This window comes from Bison bison, unplaced genomic scaffold, assembly GCF_000754665.1.
Source record: "Bison bison bison isolate TAMUID 2011002044 unplaced genomic scaffold, Bison_UMD1.0 scf7180017864180, whole genome shotgun sequence".
NCBI classification, from domain to species: domain Eukaryota; kingdom Metazoa; phylum Chordata; class Mammalia; order Artiodactyla; family Bovidae; genus Bison; species Bison bison.
The window spans coordinates 9957081-9973494 of NW_011494752.1; the positions used below are offsets into that span (position 1 = coordinate 9957081).

General features: G+C 39.0%; 1 protein-coding gene across 14 annotated transcripts in view; it reads right to left on the reverse strand.

Annotated features, from left to right (window-relative positions):
- The window catches only part of NCOR1 (nuclear receptor corepressor 1), a 115126-nt gene that overhangs the window by 97372 nt on the left and 1340 nt on the right, over positions 1-16414 (reverse strand). For 7 of the 14 annotated variants that reach the window (XM_010842951.1, XM_010842950.1, XM_010842948.1 and 4 more), the window contains exons 1-2: positions 14016-14663; positions 1321-1498 (exon numbers count right to left, since the gene is read on the reverse strand). In XM_010842951.1, the coding sequence (XP_010841253.1) occupies positions 1321-1428 (108 nt within the window). In that variant the 5' untranslated portion in view covers positions 1429-1498; positions 14016-14663. Of the gene's footprint in view, positions 1-1320; positions 1499-14015; positions 14665-16414 lie in introns of those variants that run through there. The other 7 variants (XM_010842949.1, XM_010842956.1, XM_010842958.1 and 4 more) reach the window with 4 other exon arrangements.

The following is a 16414-nucleotide window of genomic DNA, read 5'->3' on the forward strand; positions in this document are numbered from 1 at the left end:
AGTATCATCTACACAGTTAATCCTGGGGCATTCATAAAAAAGCAGGAAGTAACAAGTAATTTTGCAGGATACAAAATTAATATACATAGCAGCAGTGAACTGAAAACTGAAATTTAAAAAGCAGTACCAGTTACAACCCAACAAAAATACTAAATATTTAGGAATAAATGTGACAAAAGAGGTTCATGATCTGTACACTGAAAACTAAGTGACTGGACACATACACAAATTGTGGTATATCCATATCCAGCAATAAAAAGAAATTACCAAGATGTGCCAGACACAGATATATTTCAAAAATATGAGACAGAAAAGAAGCCACTGACAAAAGCGTTCATGTGAAATTCAAGACAAAGGGAATCTGTCATGATGGGAAGCAGATGGGTATCCTGGGAGCTGAGGTCTGTAGGAGGTGGGGGAGGGGGCCTGAGCTGGACAGGGAAAAAGGGAACTTCCTGGGGTGGCAGAAATGCTCTCTCTCTTCATTTTGGTGGTAGTCTTATAGGTGTATGAAGCTGTCAAAACGTACACATACAATGAAATGTTATTATATATAAACTAAACCCAAAGTTGATTTAAAAACAGCAGCAGCAACAATAAGCTAGGAAATCAGTAATCAGATGAACAGCATTGAGGCAGTAAGGACACACAACCCAAAGTCAACACCTAACCACGGTTAAGAACCTCAGCGAAGAGTAGAGAGTGACTTTCTCAACCAAAAAGGGCATCTGCAAAAAACGTGAAACTAATGACCATTTCATCTCTTCCCATCTCTTTTTTTCAAAGCTTACACCCATGGCCCTGGCCTGCTCCAAGCTGGTAATTTCATCTTTTTCACAAGGTAAAATAATCACACAAACTCATCTTCCTACTATCAAATCTCTCAAGAAGGTAGAAGTTCTTTAATAGGTCACAAATAATACCAGTAGCTACATGAACACACACATAGAAAATCTAAGCTCAAGACCTGGCTCTCACTCAAGACACCAAGTCTTCCATCCAGCTTAATGCTCAACGAGAACCTGGCACATAAACATAGGTCTTAACTTAGAAACTCTAGGTCATTGACACTCTATCAACAACTCCTACCATCAGAAGCAGAGACATGGCCAACTCCTGGAATCTGGCATAAAGCCACACTAAGAAGATAAATATAATTAATCCTTAACCTTTGAGAATGGTTCCTGCCATTAAATATATATATACACACACACACATATATATAATTGTGTTTGGTTTCTGATCAACAAATGTATTACATAGGAAAAGTAGAGAGAAACATAGAATACATGTGCAATTTGCGTGATGTCTGTTCCTTACCTGCGGGTGGCGGGTGCTGGGAAAGGTGTACTGAACAGAGTGGGGAGGATACCGACTTTGTTCTGTGCTGAATGCTCCTTGGTTGGGAGGATAACCTGAACTTGACATTATCAGTACGGATGTCCTCACCAGGTTGTGAGATCAAGTGCAACAAACAATCATGCTTCTAGGAAATCACCTGTACAGGATGGGGAAAAAACAGAAATGATAAGAACTAACTCACCAAGAGTGCTTCTAATAACTTATAACCATAGCTGCATAAACAAAACCACTATTATCAGTAAAAGCTTTCTCCCGTATATTAATACTTACTCAATATAACAGAAGTTACAAGGGCTTTAAAACCAGAAATGGGTCTTTTCCTCTATACTGAGAAGAAGGTTTTTTAACATATCACAAATAAAACCAGTAGCTACATAAAGTGAACACATAAAATCTTAGCTCAGGAGCCAGCACACAGCAGCAGCTCAGTAAATACCTTTCTTTCAATAATTATCTGAGACACAAATATTAAACATTACAAAACAAAAATCTATGGCTGTAAAACTGTAAAAAGTCAATTATTAAAAGGATTCAGGAATAGTTACAAGGTTAGGTGTTTGTGCAGAGGAAATATTGTCTTTATTCAATAATTTGGCCCCAGAATGACAGCCTAAGAAGACACTAGGGATAGAAACGCTTTCAAGGAAGAAAAACGAGAGCCTATCACTTCAAGAAAACTACTGCCCCCTTTTTTTTAAATTAGAGTTTCAAAAAAACCTGTATCCGCCACCATTAGCCTAGCAGCTTCCCCACATTTAAAGACTTTTCCAGCAAGACTGGTGGTGATATTAACAAATGTTGAGGTTTTGATATTACACAATGAAATTTAAAGATCTGCATAACTCAATGAATCAATATTTTCCAAATGACCAATACAGAATTATAAGATTATGCATAAATAAAACATTTTAAGTCAAAACATTTTACCACAATAAGTTGCAAGACAAACCAATAAATGTTTAATATGACAGAATATGAAAGGTTTACTGATATGGCTGCAAATTCTACACAGTAATAAACCTTACCACTTGTCTGGTTTGGGTATGATATCAAAGAATACCCACAGTTATCTTAAAAGGCTATCAAAATACCCTTCCCTTTTCCAAATACATATCTATATGAGGCTAGCTTTTTTTCATAAGCTTCCATCAAAACAAAGTATCACAGGACTAAAACACAGAAGAAGAAATGAGAATCAAGCAATCTTCTTTTCAGATACTGAAGAAGTCTACAAAAATGTAAAACAATGTCACTCTTCTCAAACTTTGCTTTATTTTGGAAAATACATTACATTAACATTTGGGCTTATATTATTTTTAAATAAATATCTTTTGAATTTCCCCATTTTAATAGCTAATATGGTAAATATCAACATATATAATCCACATAAGCAAAAGCTCTTTGGAGTCCCAAGTAATCTTTATGGGTATAAAAGGAGTCTTGAGACCAGCAAGTGTGATGGTCGCTGGCCTAGAGAATTAGGTCGTCTCCAGACAGACTGACAGCCACAGATGTGGGTCGCGCCAGGTCCCTGACTCCTCCTAGAGGCCCTGGCCCTGTCAAAGTGTGGCTTCAACCCAATGTTTGTGTCAAGTGAACCACTCTATGGGGCAGGGTTGTACCAATCAGATTCCCCTCCAGGTATCTGAACTGAGAAGGTCAGTTATTGCCAAGTGGTCAGAGTGGGAGTGAAGATGAGCCAAAGGACATGTCAGAGCAGTTGGAGAGGAGCGGAGGACGTCAGCCTAGACACGGGCCAGAACAGGATGCAAAGAGCAGGGGTGCCCCTGAGACACACCAGGAACTGCCTCTGACACTGTGTTCCAGAATCAGCTCCCAGGAGGAGGTACTGTGCTTCTTTCCTTCTCCCCGGATTCCTGTTCAACTGCCTACGTAGTCTCACAGTGAGTCCTCTTTGCTTAATACAGGTGGAATAAGTGTTTACATCTTAATATCACAAGATCTCAAGTCCCCAAATAACTACACAAACCTTGGAATACTCTAAATGTAAGGTCCATCAACTGATGAGGAACTGATAGATAAAATCGGGTATATTCACAAAAGGGATTATTATTCTGCCATGAAAAAAAAAAACAAAGCTTGATACATGCTATAGATTGAACAAACTCTGAAACATAACGTTAAGTATAAGACACCAATCATCAATGACTGTGATTCCTTTCATATGAAAGTCCAGAACAGCCAAATCTATAGTGACAGAAAGTAGATTAGTGGCTGCTTAGATATACTGAGATATATATATATAAGAAAATAAGAAAAAATGATCACAACAGAAATATAAAACATGAGAACATGATAGAATTATGGGATTAACAAAAGAAATAAAATTAATGAAGGCAATCTGAATAAAGATAAGAAAAGTAAAAAACAAATTGGCAAAATATTTAAAAAAATAATGCCCAGTGTTGGTGAGGGTTTGGAGGAAAAGGTAGTTTCACAACATGACTGGTGTGTTGGTAAACTGGGTACAGATTGCTTTCTAAAGAAGAATAGCAATTTGTGCAGTATCAGCCCTGAAAATATGCACATTCTCTACCACAGCAACTCGGCTTCTAGGAATTCTTTTGGTTATTCAATAGACATATCCAAGATGAATGCTTGAGGCGGTTTCTCAAGGAGCTGCCCTAAATATACAAGAGCTTAGAAAATTGTTTTGTAAGAAGTTTAACTAATGAGGGACTTCCCTGGTGGTCCAGTGGTTAAGAATCCTCCTTGCAATGCAGGAGAAGCAGGTTCAATCCCTAGTCAGGAAACTAAGATCCTACATGCCGCAGGGCTACTAAGCCCACATGCCTCAAATAGAGCCCACCTGCTGCAACTGCAGAGAGAGCGCGCCACAACCAAGACCTGACACAGTCAAAAATAAGTATTTTTTAAAGTTTAGCTAATGAAAAATTTTACTTACGTGACACAAAAAAGTTCTTATAAAAGAGAACATTTTGTTTTATAAAAGTATAATTTACATATACCACTACCACTTGATTTTTCATGTATGTCTATCATATCTTCACAAGAATTTAAGGCTAAAGGCAGAAACATCATGTACATATTCAGCAAACATCTACTGAGCTGTATACTCTGTATGTCAACACTGCTCTAAATGCGGGCACAGAACGGGACCAAGACAGGCATCTTATTTTGAGGAGACACAGACACGAAGTAACCACAAACACTATGATAAAGTGTTATAAATAAGACAGGATTGGAGAAGGGGAAGGGAGACATGCCTGGCAGGTAAAAAGCCAGGATGATCACATGCCCCAATTTTCTGAAACACCCAATTTACAACTACTGTCCCCATGCAGTTATTAACCATGTTCCATTTCCCTCTCAAGACTGTTCCAGTTTGGGTAACACATTATATTCTAAGATGACTTTTGAGCCCAAGCCTTGAAAAGACAAGAGCATTCAGTGGAGAGAAACTAGAGAAACCCTAAGGCAAAGTGAGGAGGCAGAGGAAGAGGGAGGGAGAAGGTGACCGAGGCCATGGGGTTCTGCTGGCCATGTGTGTGACCTGCATGGTACAAACATTTTCTTTTGGCCTTCCCAACTCATTTCATCTTTCCGAAGACCTTTTCTACCCCAAATTTTAAAAATATTCTTCTATATTCCCCTCTTACACTTTCTTAAAGCTTTTAAAAATACATTCATGCTCCTTAATCATCAGAATGGGTCAGAAGACGGCAAAAGCCAGCTGATTGCTTCCTGCCTGCTCCCGCCAAAGTCCAAGGCACGAAAGTTAGAAAATCTAAGAATCGGGAGGTTTTCAGGTTTACCCAACTAACACTGATTTTTACAGATAAGAAATCTGAAAGCACAGAGAAATTTTAAAATTTCTCTATATCACAATCATCTATGGCAAAAATGGGAGAAGCTAGTGTTTCCTGTGACGCTGTGCTGCTTTCTCACAGGGAGTGAGCTACTCTGAGGAGCTGAGATAGATAAGACCACCCTCAAGACCACCTGGGCAGCGCTCTCCTCCGATACACCCGCACTTGCCAGTGGAAGGGGAAAAGCCAGCCAGGGACAGGGGAGGTTGTTTTGGTTTTGTTTTGGGGAATATATATTATATGCATGATCTCAGAGTTTCTCAAAGTACCATAGAATACAGAGGGGAAAATCTTCTCACCCCTGTCCCCAGCCTCTACTCAGTTCTCTTCCCAGAAGGCAACCAAAGTTGGTAGTTTCCAAAGTCTCCTTTAAAAATGCCTACACACACACTTTGCCCCCTACATAAATGGGACCTTGGTGGATATGTAACTGTCCAATATCTTGCTCTTATTACATAAGATCTTAACACATCTTGACAATCATTTTCATGAGTTCATAAAGACCTTCATTCTTTCTATTGCTGTAATGCATTTCACTGTATGAATGTTCACAAACATTTTATGTTTTCCAAGTAATTCTGATCTGCACCCCTGCTTATGAGATCTGAGGTCTCTGAGCTCTCCTTCCAACTCAGACATCCCAAGTAAGTAAAGCTATAAATGGAATGGAGACGCAAAAGGAAAGATCTTAGCTCAAGGTCATCCAAACTTTTTTCCAACAATGGCTTACATGACGAGAAATCTATGCTGTATGGTGGTGTTTTGAAGCTGTTTTGTTTTAATTTCCAGCAATGCTGAGTCCTGAGTACAACACATACTCAGATGTATATAAAATAATTGGTCTGTGTTTCCCTTTTATCATAACCAAACCTTCGTGACATCCTAGTTTTCTGATGTGGTTTTAGTGAAGTTTAACTTGAAATACTTTAAAGATAAAGTCAGTTACTATCGACCCAACACAGGTGGGTAACAGAACACCAGCAAAGCTAGAGATCAGCCCTTACCGGATACAAATTTACGGGTCAAACGGGCCCCACCTCTGGTCACAATAATTGCAATTTGCAGCCTACTATGAGCTGACCTCCTTCCTCAAAACTGATCCATGAGATGTACAGCAATAGTTCAGACCTTTTGTTTTTTAACCAGCACTATCTCCTCAAAACCTTACATGGAAGCCAAACGTATAAAATACCCAAAGAAGAAATACTCAGATTCAGACAGAACAGGGAAACTAGGTCTCTTTTCAGCCTCCTCATCCCCGTCCCGCCTCTGACCCTCACTCCAGTCCTGGCTCACCAAGACACCTTCCACAGAACACTGACAGTTTGCAAACAACTGAAATAAAAGAATCTGGCTGAAGGGGAAGGGAAAACCTTAAATGGCAGTTTCCAATTTTAAGCTCAGTTCCTAGCTTCAAAACTCTAACTCAGTTACATGCTTAATTCATGGACTGTAAAAATTCTGTGAAATGTTTAAGAAACCTGGTCAAGGTTTTATGTGCAACTCCCTCATATCAATACATTTAATTGTATTTTAGGGTGAAAATAAAACTAGATGTCATTGTGTAAGTGACAGAAGCACATTTTATCTGAATTTTAGAGAGAAACTTAGAACTAGCCTCCAATATTTCACAAACAGGTAATAAAATACAGTAAAATGAAGTCAGTCTATTAAATTTCCTTTGAATCTTCCCATACTAATGTAATAAAGACACACACTCACAAACACAAAAATTGACTCAACAGGAAACTTATCTTGCAAAATTAGATTTCAAATGCAACCCTAAAAAAAAAAATTTCCTTCTCCCCAGGAACTCCTGGCTTTTGGCCTACAATCTTTGCATAACCAAAACGTACTTGGATAGGTTTTCAAGGTGGCCTCGGCTATCTTGGAAAAAGTGCTAAAAATATACCTCGCTGTGGCAGGACTGCAGACGCCTCTTCAGATGAGCAAGAACGTCTTCACCAAGAGTCACAACAGAGGTGAAGTCCGTATTTCACCAAAGCAGATAAAGGACCCTATAACGTACACAATTCAATTTTCTTTTAAAGGATCAAATAACACTTTCTGATACAAAAGTGTGGCGGGGGAATGACCTCTATGACACCACAGACGCCGATTCTAAACTGAGGTAAATCAGGTATCACTGATTCTCACAAAGCAGCTCAGCTCAGCCCAACTCCAAATGCACATTAGGCAAGGAGAGGCTAAGATGGCCCCCTGAGGTACCCAACTACCTCTGAGAAAGCCCATCTGAGCCTATCTCTGGTCCAGCCTCCAGGAGAGAAGATAGCTAGAAACCATCCCAGTGAGCTCTGTCATTGGTGCCCAACCAAACAGGATTTCTCCTGTAAAATAATCTAGAACATTCTTCCTTCTAGGGAAAGAAGCTACTCTAGGGGAATGCCATTGACAATCGTGTTTTATTTTTGGCCTCTCTGACATAATGACATCTCACCTGAAGACAGATGAAGGGGAGCTAAAGCAAAAGACCTTTTAGTTTAGACTACCCTACGCCCAATAAAGTAGGGCACTGAGAGGAACGCATTAATATGGGCATAATCATTTCATTAATCTTAGATTCCAGATGTTCAATAGGTAATTCTGAAATGAAAACACCACCACTACTCTATCCCTACCAAGGCGAGAAGGGAGAAGGTTCCCCAGACAGTGAGCGGCAGGAGACAGCACTGGGGAGCTGAGGACTCTGCCATGTGGCTGCACTGTACTGACCTAATTCTCTAAATTGACAACATTCACTCCTGCCGTGAAAATTAATATATTTCAAAGTCAAAATGGACAACTATTTGCAACCCTCTCCTCCATTAACACAAAGAACAGAGGTTTGAGATTAGACGCTTTCACTTTAGCTGCTTGACCAGGATTAATCAAGACAACTCTCAAGGAGAGTAATAAGGTGGCCACTTACCAAGTCTCTGTTGCATCGCAGGCAGAGAACTAGCAGTGGTGAGCATGCGCTCACCTAAACCACAAGCTCCACGATTCTCCTGAGTGAAGCTCTGGCGAGGCTGAGGAGCTTCCCCGAGACAGTTTCCTATCTCAGGGTGATCTTAAAGATCACGTTTTTTTGCTGCCTCCCACTAAGAGAGGCTGTAAAGGTTAGGAAGCAACACAAAACAGGGCTAACGAACAACTTCTAAGGTAGATACTAAAAGAAAGAAGGGTAAATGAGAAACTGACTTAAATGTACTGCTGCTGCTAAGTCGCTTCAGTCATGTCCAACTCTGTGCGACCCCATAGACGGCAGCCCACCAGGCTCCCCCGTCCCTGGGATTCTCCAGGCAAGAACACTGGAGTGGGTTGCCATTTTCTTCTCCAATGCATGAAAGTGAAAAGTGAAAGTGAAGTTGCTCAGTCATATCCGACTCTTAGCAACCCCATGGACTGCAGCCCACCAGGCTCCTCCATCCATGGGATTTTCCAGGCAGGAGTACTGCAGAGGGTTGCCACTGCCTTGTCTGTAAATGTACTGAATTCTATACCAAAAAAAATGCAAACAAAAAATAAACAAAACCAGAGACCTGTGAAGGTAGCGGCCATCTCTTCTTCTCCCACATGGCTCCCCACCTAACTTCTTTCTTAGCTCTCAACACACTCACTCCAACAGCAAGTCCTACCCTTCCTTCATGCCCCCACCCACAGCCTCCCAAGATTCTCCAGCCCCACTACCCCCAGTCTCATCCTAACCAGACTTCCCACTTCAACACTTTCTCCACTCAAAAAGCCAAATGTCAAAAAAAAAAAAAAAGCTAAATTTAGTCTTTTAAACCATCATTCAGAACATGTCACTCTCCTGCTCAAGACTCCGTGGGGGCTGCCATTCACTACAGACAGAACCAGAACTCCTCACAGTGGCCCAGGAGCCCCTGCTGACTGGCCTCTTCCTCCCTGACTGCTCATGAGGCCGCAACTCGAGCTTCCCTCCAGCCTCTCACTGGTGCCAGGCCTCAGCCCTTTGTCCTTCTGTACTCTCGGCCTGGAATGCTCTTCCTGGCTCGCCGTGGGGCCTAGGACTCCTCAAACTTAGGTCTCAGTTTCAAATGCCATCTTCTCAGAAAGGCCTATCCCAGCCACCCTTCAGTTACCCTTTTGTTCCTTTATAGGCTAATCATAATCTGAAATGCATTCATTTGTTCTATTTCCCCCACTAGAATATAAACTCTCTGCTTGATTCCTTACTACATTTGTTGGACAAAAGAAGTAAGAAATGTGCAAACCTATTTGAAGGAAAATTTGAAAATCTACTGAAGAACATAAGTCATTTGAATAACAGGATAGGAGTTATTCCTATGACTCCTATAACAGGAAGTACACAAGGTGTCAACTTTCCTAAAATTAGCCCATGAATTCAATACTGCCAATCACTATTCATAAAAACCTCAGCAAGATTTCTTTTTGAACTTCACAGAATGATTCTAAAGTTCATCCCGAAGAATACACAGACCAGAACTGTCAAAGTCTGAAAAAAAAAAAAAAAAAAAGAGAGAGCAATGAACAGACGACTAACCCTATCAGTATAAAAACTATAAAATAGTAATTTAAAGAATATCATAACATATAACAAGAGACCAAGAAAAAGTTCTAAGTATATTTAGCAAATGATAAAAGGCACAAATCTAGTAACTGGGGCAAAGGCTGGATTATTCACCAAATGGTGCGAACACAACTGGTTATTTCAGGGAAAAAACATACACACTTCCTATCCCCCCCAGAATATATGTCTACCTCATTTCCTATACTAGAAATAAATTCCAGATGGAGCCCAAAAATTCAAAGTTGTTTTTTTTTTTTTTAAAGGAAAAGAAAACTGAAGAGAAAAAGAAACCTTTAAAAATTAAAATCTGAGGACTTGTTTTAAAAATGCAGAAAAGGTATCCAGTCAAGTCTTCCTCTCACTCACATGCCTCTGTCACTTAGCTCTCCTTCCTACAACAACCAACAATACTAGTGTCCTGGGTTTTCTTTCATAAACATTCTATGATATAAAAGCAAATGTGTATCCATTAGTTTTCCTCTTTAAAACAAGCAGTGGCATACTAGACTTAATACTTCTCACTTTGCTTCTTCAGTTTAATAGATGGATGAATATTTTAAATCTTAGAGTGAGGAAGGTCTAAGTAGATCATGAAACCCGAAAGTCGTATACAGACCAAGACACTCACCTTGTCCAGTCTCTATGTTAAATATCGTTTACATTATCTCCATTTCCTTCTACAAACAAGGAAATTAAGGCTTACAGAGGTGAAGTAATGTGCCCAAGGTCACAGAACCAGCACAATCCCAGCTGGTTATACCTGACTACAGAATACTACAGATAATACTACAGAATACTGCAGATAATAATACTTACTACACAATACTGCAGCGGGCTATACCTGACGACAGAATACTATAGTTAACAATACTACAGAATACTACAGGTAATAATACTTACTACATAATACTGCAGCTGACTATACCTGACTACAGAATACTACAGAAGGATGGGTGGGGGATAGGAGGTGTGCACAAATATGAAAAATGTAAACACCCTAATACCTAAAGAACCGAAAAACACCAATAATCCAACCAAAAAATAATCAAAAATAAAGGCAGATAATTTCTAAAAGAAATACAACTCCCTCCATTTAAAAAATGTTCAACAACAATAGTGATTGATAAAAGGCCAATTAGAATCACTTTTTTCCCCACTTCTTAAATTGACAAAATATTTTAAAGAGTAATTTTCAGTGCTGGTCAGGGTCTGAAAGTGAAAGTGAAGTCACTCAGTCGTGTCCGACTCTTTGCCACCCCGTGGACTGTAGCCTACCAGGCTTCTCCGTCCATGGGATTTTCCAGGCAAGAATACTGGAGTGGATTACCATTTCCTTCTCCAGATCTTCCAGGCCCAGGGATTGAACCCAGGTCTCCCACACTGCAGGCAGATTCTTTACCATCTCAACCACAAGGGAAACCCACCTGTCTTCTTTCATAAGTGGAATACTATGTAGCTATTAATGACCAAAGTAGCTCTAAAAACACCAACTAGGAATAGCAGAAGAGCATATTAAGGTCTCATAACATAACATATGGGGAAAAAACCTGAAAGAATACATAACACTTAGCAAATTACATCTAAGAATTGATGCTTTCACTTTCTTTATATCTTAAAACTTCCATGTTGAACTTCTGTAAAAATAATGTATTGCTTATAATAAACAGAAAAGACTTCAAAATAACATATCCTCCTTCACTCATTAAAATGGTTCTGTGTAAATAGAGTGTAACTTCTCCTTCTACCCCTCCCCTCCTGCTCAGTTTATGCCCCACCCCATTCACACACACAGACACACACCATTAATGGACTACACACTCCCTACTTCTGGCATATTTACACTGTGTGTATTTTAGGCTGTAACTCCTAGAAAGCACAAGCTTTGGTTTCATTTCAAATACAGAAAAGTCATTGTTATTCGAAGCTGAATTAAAAGAACTTAATCAAAAGTAATACAACATTAAATGTCTTTGAACAAAAGTTCAAAGTCATGATGATTACTACTTAGAACAAAAATTTCAAAATTATACAAATCCATATGCTACTGCCAAGGGAAATGAACTGCCAAAAACAGACTACTGACTCTAAACCATGCATGACAACAAAAATGTGAAAACAGCTTATCAGTTAAAGTATGGGAGGGAGGTGCAACCTATAACCATAAAGGTGACCCTCCTAACAAGTCAAATTTTCCTAGAAAAATGTAACCTCAATTTATTCTGGTTTAATTTCGATTTATGTGTAATTGAGTAATCTTAACTCTTCTCTTCCTTCTATCTTGACTAATCTACTCAAAAATTTAATTTTTGACATAAAATTAATCAAGTAGTATTCTTTCAAAGAGATCCCTTCAAAGGGATTTTATAGTAATCCTGTAAACCCACCATTCCTACTTCACATTTTTTCCCTAGCACCAAAACAACTCAAAAATCCCCTGCATATTTAAGTTAACACATTTTTGTTCTAATATTATCTGGAAATACAAATAATCTGAGATGAACTAATTCCCCACTTACTCCTTCTCCCAAGAATTCAAGAGAAATATTTTAAGAAATGGTTTAATAATAATTCACTGATAACACATGTTTTACCTGACACCGGTGAGTTTCTACCTGTTTATTAATTTCCAAAAACTGTTCATTATCAAGTTCCCACATGTGTATATCCACCAGCTTCCACAGCTGCACCAAGTACCTCCAGGCTCCTTCTTATACATTCAGCAGATCCTTACTACACCTTTCTCAAGAACAGAGAGTTATTCTGGGAGCAGGGCCAGAAGAAGGATCAAAAAATAAGTGAGACATAGACATGTCCACAAGGGGCTTATGGTATACTCTACTAGGGATTAAATGGACATGTATATAAGTAACTATGATGTTATAACAGAGGTTTAAGTAAAGTATTAAGAATTTTCAGACCAAAAGAAGTCATCTTCAGACAAGAGGAAGGAGCAAGGAGACTTCCTGGATGAAGTGGTATGTGATAAATACCTCTCAAAAAATCAGCAATATACATATGTGGTAGTATGGAACTGTAAGGTAGGGAAACAGCATTCTGGAAAAAGCACAGAATGGGAAAAAACAACCCTTCTTAACACAACCCAAAACAGGCATGTTATTTAACAGCCCAAATGGAATTTAAAACACACAAACATATCATGCTTCAGTATTCATGTGAGGACATTAGTTTAAAAAGAAAACTATGCCTTTTCCTTTAAAATAAATTTTATGGCATGAGTACCTATAGAAAACTAACATTATATATGAAGCTTTTCAACATGACATTAAAAAGACAGTTCATGTTCACATTACTTATCTACGCTTTCATATTAACAACTGAAGCTTCTCAAACTTAAAAAAAAGTAGCAGTTTGAAAGTGAAGCAAGCAATAACTGATACATAACCTAACCTATCAAATTGTGTCTCTAAACCACTGGCATAATAAAATTTCCATCACAGTAACACTTAAATTCCATGAAATGTCAGTAGGTCCAGATAACCTTAAAGGCCTTTTTAAGAAGATATTCATCATAACAGATTAAAAATGAAACTAGTAATTCCCAGTGATCATATTACTGATATAGATCAATACCAATTTTTTTCAAACTATCTTTTCACTGCAGAAATGTACAGTTAAGGAGGTATATTACTGAACTCAAATTCAGTATCTCAGCTGAGTGACTGACCGCTCATTCTCCAGCCCACTCCCTAATTTTTGTTTTCAGTTGTGTCAACCTTCACACCGAATCATCCCCTGATGATAGTGTGACAGCAGGAGCTACTCTGGACGGCCGAGGACTGGATTCTGCTGCTGGCCAATAGCAACAGTTCAGGCCAGATCTGTTCCGTTCACTGACCTTCGGTATACTCACCAGTAAAACACAACTGGTTAACCTACATGACTCTATATTCTATAATTCTATAAATAATGAGCATTTTGTTTTAACCAACTTAGATTTGTCTTTGAGATTACTGTTAAGTGACGGTAACAGCAGCACACATAAAGAGTCAACCTGAAGACTCCCCCAACACCCTCATGGCTTTGTATGCTCTCATTTTCACATGCAAAGAGGAAATCCCCTTCCCCCCCAAAAAAGCAGGTTGTATCTGAAAACAATCCAAGTAATATCCAAGTAATATTTTGACCACACAAGCTTCTGGGATAGAAAAAATGGTAGAAGAGTAAAAATATTCAAGGAAAACCACCACCACAAGAATACCAAAATAAACAACAGATGCTCTACATACAGTTCTTGCTACATGACAGAAGCTCTGGTAGCTTTTCAATACTCCTAAGGAAGTTCTGAGAGAAAGACAATGTTTCCTTAACCTTCTCTCTGAATGTACTTTTGCATCCTGAAACCTGAAAAGAACAAAGTATCAGACAATCTATAGACTGAGTTCTTTGTGCACATAACTGATCCCGTCAACTTTATACTTTAATAGCACTTAGTAACATGCCCTAAACATGAGGCACGCCACACAGGCTGAACAAGTGAACGAACTACACAACATAAGTCCGTACATAATAAATTCTGACCAACCTTTACTACTACTTTGTACTGCGTTCCAGTAAAACTCAATCTCTGAAGTAAATGAACACATGGAAATAACTAAGTATTCGAGATCTCTATTATCCTCAAACATGAGTTACGGATTTGAAATTTCAGTTAAGAGAGATTACAAAATACAATTAAAACTGAGTAACAAACACACAAAAAACTGAGTAAGAAACAGCCTGACATTAACCTACATCAATCCCTGGCTTATTTAAAAGCCTCTACTTTCTCCCAAAGATAGAAATGGCAAAACAAACTCTCCAATCCACAAAATTTAGAAGAAAAAAAAGCTTAGAAAAACTTGACTAATCTGTACTTAGCCTTGGAACAAATTTTACTCAATTGAATTCAAAGAAAGAGTTAATTTTTAGCATTCTACACTTTTTCAAAAAAATAGGTGGGCAGGCCAAATTCTTACGTTTTACTATATGAAGTCCAGCAAGACACCCAGTTAAAAACATTTATTCCTCAGAAGTCATGAAGAGGATCACAGCTACACAGATCTGTGACAGCAGATCAGCAGGTATACTCCGTAAGTTGTAAGCTATAACTGTGAACACAATTTTCTAATTAGAATACAATGTTAATCCACACAATAAACATTTGCTGTGTCAATACCCTCTGGCAGTGCCTTAAAAGTCAGAGAAGGGCTTCTCCTGTCCTCAAGAGGAGATAAGACAAGTAGGTACCTAAATGCAAGGCAGAAAGAATAAATGCCGTGAGAGATGCGCAGATAAAGCATTTCAAAAATGAAGAGGAAGCTGTTACTCTCACACACAAATATAACCTTTTGATCTTTGTAAAGCAATTTCACAACTATTAATTCTCCTAGGCTCACAGTAGCAACCTAGGAGAGCAGATATTTTCCTACTAGCATAGATGAGGAAACTGAAGCAGAGAAAGGTTGATCCTGTTCCAAAATGACACATGGCTAAAGACCAATCAGGACTCTTTATTACATTTTCTCTGAGGGAGGAGTTCAACATATTGCAAGCCTTTTGTAAAAGGAAAGAGAATTTTCATATTGCAAGTAATCATATCCTTACGTATGTATGTGCATATTATTCATATACATGTGTGTGTTAACCTTGATTTCCATTAACAGGTCTGCTTAAAGCACAGCAAAGCAACTGTGTACTATAAATATTAAAATAAATAAACTTCCACTGGAATTTAACAGAATGAGCAAATAAAAACAGTACTTCTTTCTGCAACAACTTGTGAAATAAATAAGATTTCTTCCGTAATTTTTACCCATGTCTAAATAATATTCTAAAGTTGGTCTGCTTCTGACCAGTTGGTTCTGCCAATAATTATCTTTAAGGATACATCACATTTTCGAAAACTATTAAAAACTAAATAATGCCATCAACTCTTCAGCTATCCAAGGGAGACTCACGTGTGACGCATCAGCAGCAGCTATTGATCAAGACATGCTGAACGAATGAATGATTTGAAGGCATTTTAAAATCCCTGGCCTGTTGCTCTTTACGAAACGTTCAGCCTCCCATCACTGCCTCACCAGGGTGCACGCAAGGAATGTAAATTTCAATACAATTAGGATCTAATTAGGGAAGCAAATCTGATGCAGGTGAAAATACTAATCCCAAAGATTAGAATTACCCACACCACCAAACCAAGGTTAACTCTGTAGAAGCGGGACTGGAGCCCGCAACGTCGGTTAAAAGAAAACTGACACTTCTGAGCAAATACTTTTACTAAATATCACTTATGCCCACTCATACCTTTAATACACGACTATACCCCTAATCCAGTTAATTCGAAAAATTCTGTCTCCTCGCCACTAAGACTGACTTCTCAATGATAGTTTCTCTAATCCCTCTTCCCCCCAAAAGAGAATCCACGTTAAACAGCCACGATAAAAGCCAGAAGGTACCGGGTTCCCATCTCCGCCGTCCCCCGCCCTCCCTTCGCCATTACACCCCAAGCGGTTTGGTCGCAAAGGTGAACTAGTTTGCTCTTCACGCACTTGTCCACCGCTGTCACCCGCCCTGACCCCTTGCACACTCGCGGGCGGCCACCAACTCCGCCCCGGAGGGAGCGCGGGCCGCCACCTGCGCGGGCCCC